This window comes from Sinocyclocheilus grahami, unplaced genomic scaffold (assembly GCF_001515645.1).
Source record: "Sinocyclocheilus grahami isolate Dianchi unplaced genomic scaffold, SAMN03320097.WGS_v1.1 scaffold646.1, whole genome shotgun sequence".
NCBI classification, from domain to species: domain Eukaryota; kingdom Metazoa; phylum Chordata; class Actinopteri; order Cypriniformes; family Cyprinidae; genus Sinocyclocheilus; species Sinocyclocheilus grahami.
Window position 1 is genome coordinate 2,170,104 of NW_015505825.1, and position 8,944 is coordinate 2,179,047.

Here is an 8,944-nt window from a genome sequence, read left to right on the forward strand (position 1 = left end):
AACTAGTGTAAATGTAGCCTAACAGATGTGTAAACTGAAGACTATTTGAGCTTTATTAAAACTATTTGCACTGATTTATTGTGTTGGTTACATTTTGTTCCTTTGTGCAGTGGCTCAGGAGATGAGTCTTTGAGATTGTATAAACATCAAGCTGAAAAATAAAACCAAAAATTTTGATTTTTTAGATAATGTAATTGTTCAAATTGATTTCATAAAATAGGTATCGAAAAAAGTATTCAGGAACTGGTATCGAATTCAAGGTATCGGTATCGACATCGAACATTTCTGAACGATACCCAGCCCTACTAATAAAAGGCTAATAAAATTGATTTATGGCCCTCTGTAAGCTCTCCTGCCTGCGGTCTTGTCAAACTGCCCCATTCATGATTCTATTGTTCTTACCCGACGAACCTTTCACACCTCCGCCAGGTATGAGACATTATCCTCATTCCTTTATCATTATTCTTTTGTTTTATTCAGCCATTAGTAGCCTTTATTCTGGCATTACAAGGTTTACCAAACCACATCACTTCAATCCCGGTATACATTTACCCAACTATTATCAAAAGTCTTTCTATAAAAATACAACAAAACATTTTCTTGCGACCTTACGAGAATTATGACAACATGCATTATGAAGAAGAGCTGCACCTGTTCTGCAGCTGCACTAGAGCTAACCGAGATTATTAGTACACTTTCACTCAAAACTCACTTTAAACCACCATTCAGTGTTTGTAATAACTTCCTTTTGCCATCTCATGTGGAATTTGGTCGTTTACTGTTGTAAAAATATGCTATTTATAGCCTTTTATATCGCTGCACAAATCAGCATTTCAGATGTACACATTCATTATTCAGGGTTCGCAAAAATCGCTAGCCCGACGTCCCGAGGCTATTGTGTTTTCCAGTCGGGCTACCAAAATGTATCACTGCCCTGCCCAACGGGCTATCTTGAATAGTGATATAAAATCCCTTCCTTGATTCGCGTTGCTCATTCGCTTGTAGAGGTGAAACGGATCATAGTTTATCACTTACACGTGTTTCTAAGTCATACCAATTTAAACATTCATGCGTTTTAAACCATTCATGCGCATGAAGAATTCAGTTCGGTGCTCGCACGCACATACAAAGCGGCGTTTCAGGCAGAGCATGAACACAGAATTGATTCCTCTTTTGCTTGAACGGTCACATACATGCAAAATTATCTCAAAATAACTATCTCGGCAAGTATTTTTGTGTCTTAAATGAACAAACAGTGGAGAAAGAAATCGCACGTGCATCATTATATTGGATCCGTGCATTCGGTCTTAAAGAGTCAGCAGCCTATAAATACCTGCTGTTCTAGCACCACCTGCTGTCAGAGAGTGACATTTGCATCTCATTCAGCCCGTCTGCTGTTTTTTTTGTTTCGTTCAGATTTTTTATGTAGTATCACAAAGCTAAAGTCAGACCATTTTGTTTTTGTTTCAAAATTTTACAACCTAAAGAACATGTATGCAGCATCTTTGTTTGGATCGTGATTAAAATACACAGGCAAAACCTTAGTTTACTTGCATGGAGACATTTATTTTATTTGTATTTATTTATTGGATTTGTTTTAAAATTTTAAATTAGTATATTTTTTTACATTTTCAATTTCACAAACTAATGTGCAGCCTTTTGGTTTGAGAAATAACAAAAGGACACCTTTCTTAAAATCTGTCTTAAATTGTGAAATCAGTATCGTGAATCGTATCACATCATGAGTTGAGTGAATCGTTACATCCTTATATGCTACTAGTTTTTGCTGTGGTATCGAAGTAGTAAATTGTTCTTTAAATAATAAGTGTTACTTAATAAAAACCTTTTTTTTTGCTCATCTGAAAAATGATCCGATCTGTGACTCAAAATGTGATATGATAATGTAATCATGTGAAATGTGATATGATGGTGTAATCATGTTATATATGATATGATGGTGTAATCGTGTGATATGTGATATGATGGTGTAATCATGTGATAGGTGATATGATGGTGTAATCATGTGATAGGTGATATGATGGTGTAATCATGTGATAGGTGATATGATGGTGTAATCATGTGATAGGTGATATGATGGTGTAATCATGTGATATGTGATATGATGGTGTAATCATGTGATATGTGATATGATGGTGTAATCATGTGATATGTGAAATGATGGTGTAATCATGTGATATGTGAAATGATGGTGTAATCATGTGATATGTGAAATGATGATGTAATCATGTGATATGTGAAATGATGATGTAATCATGTGATGTGATGATGTAATCATGTGATGTGATGATGTAATCCTGTGAAATGTGATATGACGATGTAATCATGTGAAATGTGATATGATGATGATGTAATCCTGCGAAATGTGATATGTAATCCTGTGATATGATGTAATCATGTGATATGATAATGTAATATAATCCGAACCGTGAGATTTGTGATCCGTTGCACCCCTACTCTCTTGACTTGTAATTTGAAGAAAAAGTACACGGTTTCTCTGTGTTGTTGTGGTCAGAAATCAAGCGCGTGACAGGATAAGACGGGGCGGGATATGATGCGCAGTTATGAGTGACAGGCGACGGACCAATCAGAGTTTGTCTGAGTCACAGCGCGAGCACGGAAGAGTAAACGCACAGAGACAGCCCAGGGAGCAGCTAATTATCATCAGATCGCCTAAATCAGTGGAAAATGAATAGAAATGATGATTCTGTCTGAAGAAATATGAAGTAAACATGAGTAAATATATCTATATATCTCCATGTATATGCATCTTTGGACTATAAGCCCTTATTAACGCTGTTCAGTGAATCTATGTGAACACAAATAAACCGCTGCTGACATGACTGAATATGAATGCGTGGTGAATTTCTATTCTAAACATGACTCGTTACATTATTATTTTGCACTCCTGACATAAATTACTGTCACTGCAACATTGTTTTTTTCAAAACAGTGATCAAATATCGAAGCTAGAGTCTTTAATATTTCTACTGATGCACAGTTTGTCCAGATCAAGTAAGAGCGTGATGTTTAACGTGCTGTTAAAGTGAAACAACAATAATCTGGGGCCATCGCCGATCTTTGACCGCTTAGGGGTTAAATAATATAATAAATAAAAAGAAAACATTAGAAAGTTTTATTTACTAGTTTAGTTTTTTTTATTTTAATTTTTATATTTCAGTATTTTAGCATTGGTTTTACACTACAATGTCACGCAGCTAAACGGTTCAAACAATTCAAATGGCCAATTTCCCACATTCTCATTTTTCCAAGAAACCAAGCACTGTGCAACGCAAAATATGTGAATCTGTTCATCTGTTGATCATATCACATGATCAGATTAAACCATATGGATTACTGTTACAATGCCTTTACAAACTTTTTGAAGCACCAAAGTTGTGCTTAAATGGAATTTGAATGGAGGGACAGAGATCTCTCAGGTTTCATTTAAACACCATCATATGTTTTGAAGACAAACAGAAGTCTTGTGCTGTCAGTTTTGGGTGAACTATTGCTTTAAAGATGAATGAGCTAAAAGCAACCACCGTAAGAGACACTGGCGTGAGGACGGGCGATGCTGTACCTGCAGGGTGCTGACTAACAGCTGATACCACTCCAGACAGTGTCTCAGGACGCCGGCTCTCTCCACGGCGAGGCAGTGTTTGACGGCGTCCTGGAGCCGGCCCTCGGCGCTGTAGAGCTGCACCAGCTTCTGGTTGATGTAGGTGTCTGCGGGCCGCAGCTTGAGCTCCGAATGCAGCAGCTCGTACAGCTGGTTCGAGCCGCTCTGAGAGCTCAGAAGCTTCTCCTGCGGCAGAGAGGACACGTGAGACGCAGGACAGCGGACGTCTGCAGCTCTTTAGCTCACACTCACCCTCAGATTGAAGACAGCCGGGTGTCCCGGCAGAAGCCTGGCCGCTTTCTCCACCCAGAACTCGGCTCTGCTGTCGTGCTCGGGTTTACTGCACAGCAGCTCGGCCACCTTCAGGACCATATCGTGCTGAGCCGGATTCAGATCCACCGAGCGCTAAGAGTCCAACAAACACAGTCATTACATAAAGTACACACCTCTCACTCAGACTTCAGCGCCGCACTGGAAGGTGAACGATACATTTGACAACAGTGTACAACAACACTGAAAACAGAAGCAGCGACGGAAACTGGAAAGGAAAATACAGATAAACGCTAGGGTTGGGCGATATCTACCAAATTGGCATCAGACGATGTCTGCAGTGAAACATCGTGATGGATGATAACATCGGGGGGGTTAGGGATGTGCCCGAAGCGTGAATCCGTATTCGGAAAGGCACCGAAAAAGAAACGCGTTGTAGAGAGCCACTAAAGGGACATGGTTATGCCACTTGCTAGCGTAGCCTGTTACATAACAGACAGTAGGGCTGGGCAAAAAATATAGATTTTTCAGATTAATCGTTTTTTAAAATGACGTCGATTCGATATCGATTCTCAAAAGCCGCGAATCGATCTTTTCCAGGATTTATTTCAGCACACATTTAAAACCAGATCTGATCAACGTGGATCTTATCATTAGTCTTCTCCACTAGATGTCACCCTTATTTATCTTGCGCGATGTTACAAGAGAAAGCCTGTCATTCATTCAGCGCTTATGGACATACGCGTGATTCGAAATACTCAGGTGAAATGCTATAGTAATACTATAAATCTGCAGCGCACGGTTTTGTTTACTACACACTTACTAAAGCGCGGATGACGCTCGCGGTGTTTTCAGCTTCTGCCGTCTCACTATATGATGATATGAACACGAATGTCATCTCCAGCTGCTCTGAGAGTCACTTCATTAGCATTTACCGTTTCATTTGAGAAAACTACCGTCATATCACACACACAGCAGCTGCAAGTTCCTCACGGCAACCCGTCAAAATAAAAGTTTAGTTTAATGTTAAACTGTCAGAATATATTACTATTTAGCAGTCTGAAGACTCAATGCTACTACTGCTAATAAATATTAATAAATCTTTATTTTTAAAGGAATAATCACATCGGTTTTCTTTTTAATTTTAACCGTACACCTCTGTTGTGCAGCACTTTGTTTGCCAAAAAATAAAACGGTTTAATTTTCATTTGATTAGGATAAATTAAATTCATGTTTTATGCCTTCATCTGATTACCAGAAAAATTAAGAACATTTTATAGGGCCCTATTATTGTTTAAAAAAGGACCCATACAAAAAAAGAATAGGTTTAAAATACCTGTGGTATTAATTTCTTTTTTTAATTCACCATTTGTAAACTGATGTTTATTGTTCATTTTTTAGAAATATCAATAGCATTTGTATTAAAACTATATTCACTGAATGTAATAAAATCGAGAATCGAATCGAGAGCTTGCGAATCAAAATCGAATGATGATGCCGGCTCAATATCGTGATTAGGGATGCAGCGATACCCTTTTTACAGATCCAATCCGATCCAGAAAATTCTGAGTATCGGCCGATTCCGAGCAGATACCAGTGCGTTTTTTTTTTTTTAAATCAGTGTAAAATTTCTATACTTCAAAATCTGCATCTGATTACCAGAAAAATTAAGAACATTTTATAGGGCCCTATTATTGTTTAAAAAAGGACCCATACAAAAAAAGAATAGGTTTAAAATACCTGTGGTATTAATTTCTTTTTTTAATTCACCATTTGTAAACTGATGTTTATTGTTCATTTTTTAGAAATATCAATAGCATTTGTATTAAAACTATATTCACTGAATGTAATAAAATCGAGAATCAAAAGCTTGCAAATCAAAATCGAATCGGGACATCTGAATCGATACCCAGCCCTAACAGACAGTACATAAAGTTTCACTTACCACATAAACAGAGTAAGGAGAGATGACTAATAGGACGATAGCGAATGATCTGCAGATCCTGAGCATCACTGGCAAACATCTAATCTTGTAAAATGTGTGGTAAGTACTACTGAGTGCCACTCCACACGTGTGATCGCGAATCTTGAAAGTGGAAGTAAAAAGCGAACGTGCATTCAAAATGGATTTCAATGCCCTGCATATTAAATCGCGCCTCCCTGGTGCCCGCAATTTATATTATTTGCACTAGGCGATAGAGTATGATGAATGATTTATGTTTGTTCGCGGGCGTGTCGCGGCAGGTGGGGGGGGGTTTGGGGAATGATGATGCCGGCTCAATATCGTGATTAGGGATGCAGCGATACCCTTTTTACAGATCCAATCCGATCCAGAAAATTCTGAGTATCGGCCGATTCCGAGCAGATACCAGTGCGTTGTTTTTTTTAAATCAGTGTAAAATTTCTATACTTCAAAATCTGTGCGCAAGTTTATTGAGCCTTGTCTTTTAACAGTTTTAAATCTCAGTTACTGTGCGCTCTTGAAGAGTTTCATCATCTTGACTGTCGTAACCGAACACGACACACAGCTTGAACACTAAACGAAGGATGACAGACAGCTGCAGCGGAGAGAAGAGTTTACGAGAACTTGAATTTAATGCTTTCTGCAGGCCTTCAGTCAGACCATCTGCAAACTTCATCAAGACATTCATAACAGATCAGAACAGCCCCTTATTTCCAGTTCTCTTTAAATGATTCATTTGCGAACCGAGTTGCTCTGAGATGCTGAAGGCATTAGATCATGAGCTGCTCACGTATAAATACTGTTGGGTATCGTTAGAATTTTATCAATTCTGATTCTTTTCGATTTTCAGTTTCGATTCCAATGTGATTAAATGATATCAAACATTTATCCTGTCAGCCAAACTTTGAAGCACTTAGATTAGCGAGCAAGGTCCTGGCAGATCGCTAGGTCCGGTCCGCACCGATGAAGAAAAAAGCGCATAGGAATCGATAGGCGGAATCTAAATTTTAATTTGACAACAAGTATCCGATTCCTGACCTTACATATCTGATTCTGGAATCGGAATCGATTTTTGATTCCCAACCCTACGTATAAATGAACACTTTGAAACACATTGAAATTATGGACTTTGCGCTTCATTAAAACACAGACTGCAGTGTGTCAGAGAGAAAACAACCTGTTAGCAGATGCTTGACAACACCATTATATGAATATTTATTTACAGCCCTATGATTAATGCATGATCACATTAAACTCAAAAGCTCGAGAGTGTGTTTAAGAGCATGCATTAGGAGAACATGTGAGAGCGAACGAGGAGAGTCCAAACCTTGTAACATCCCACAGCTTTGTCTGTTTCGCCGTTTCGCTCAAACAGCTGCCCGAGGAACTTGTGCGCTTTAGGATCCTTCGACTGGACGGTCAGATACTCCGAAACATGTCTGCCATTGAAGTGTATGAGAGAGAGAAACATCAGCTCATCCGAGAGGAAGCAGACATCAGACAAAGCAGCAGGAGCACAGAGACCAGCCTACCTTTTAGCCAGCTCATACTCCTTAGCCTCAAAGTAGAGTTTAGCAAACAGAAATCCTTTGACTGGCCTCTGCAGAAACACAGGATCACAAACTCAGGGTCAGGACACAACACCACTGCAAACCCTAACGACCACAATAACTACATCATGCTATGAGCTTAAACGAATGTTGCAGTCCGGTGATTCTCAAACTTTTTACAGTCGCGCACACACCCAGGCATTTATGATCCTCTCCCACACTAGACACAAAGCATTTCAAAAACGTGCACATGTAACACTATCAGTTAAAAGTTTTTGAACAGGAAGATTTTTAATGTTTTTTAAAGAAGTCTCTTCTGTTCACCAATTATTCAATCCAAATAAACAGTACAATTTAGAAATATTCTTACTATTCAAAATAACTGTTTTCTACTTGAACATTTTAAAATGTAAAAACGCAAAGCTGAATTTTTAGCATCATTACTCAAGTCACATGATCCTCCTGAAATCATTCTAATATTCTGATCTGCTGCTCAAGAACATTTATTATTATTATGACGATGATGTTGAAAACCGTTGAGTAGATTTTATTAAGGTTTCTTTGATGAATAAAAAGTTCAGAAAAACAGCATTTATCTGAAATGGAAATCTTTTGTAACATTATAAATAGAGGTCGACCAATATATTTCCAAGGCCGATATATCGGCTGATATTTGGCATTTTTCAAATATCGGCATTAGGGATGCTCCGATCCGCCTTTTTCGCCTCCGATACCGATTCCGATACCTAGGGTTTGGTATTGGCCGATACCAACACCAGTGAAGTTTTTTCCTCCATTTAAATAAATGTAGAATTGATATATCTCTGTGTGTGGAACTGATAATCATTCTTTCACAATCTACTAGATACAGACTACTTCATTATAAAGAAAAATAAAATAAACAATAAATATGAAAAAATATAGGCCTATGTATATTTATAATCTATGACAAAAATTTATCAATCTAGGTTAGTGGATAATTCGGCAGCAAAAGTTATTCTAGAAAAATCAGTGCACAATTTTAGAAATGCAAACACAGTGGAAAAAACAATATTTTGTGGGGAACAAATAAAAGTGTTGCACTAAATATGATAAAATGTTACACATTGCTATTTGTATTATTATAAAATCCATTCATTAAAAACATTCATATATATGTTTAAATATATGCTATAAAATTAAAATAAATTTATTTTGAATGTATAGCATATTTTTTAATAAGGCAACAACATATGATAGATACGACAGGACAAAACAAATACAGTGCAGCACAAACTGTTTTTATACAGTCTATGAGCACTAAGCGCTTACATTGTGCGCATCCGGTGTGTAGAATGATGACGTCACAACCTGACGACACACACTCACACACACTCTCACACACACACACACACACTCTCTCTCTCTCTCACACACACACTCTCTCTCTCTCTCTCACAGCCTGACGCCGTGTTGCCATCATTCTGTCATTCTGCACACCGGATGCGCACATTGTAAGCGCTTCGTGTTAAAAACTGCAAA

At 38.0% G+C, this 8,944-nt stretch overlaps 1 protein-coding gene across 1 annotated transcript in view; it reads right to left on the minus strand.

Annotated features, from left to right (window-relative positions):
• ranbp2 (RAN binding protein 2) overlaps positions 1 to 8,944 on the minus strand; it is a 65,032-nt gene that overhangs the window by 48,817 nt on the left and 7,271 nt on the right. Inside the window, exons 2-5 of the mRNA XM_016242128.1 lie at positions 7,406 to 7,473; positions 7,201 to 7,312; positions 3,893 to 4,045; positions 3,602 to 3,826 (exon numbers count right to left, since the gene is read on the minus strand). Of these exons, the coding sequence (XP_016097614.1) occupies positions 3,602 to 3,826; positions 3,893 to 4,045; positions 7,201 to 7,312; positions 7,406 to 7,473 (558 nt within the window). The remainder of the gene's footprint in view (positions 1 to 3,601; positions 3,827 to 3,892; positions 4,046 to 7,200; positions 7,313 to 7,405; positions 7,474 to 8,944) is intronic.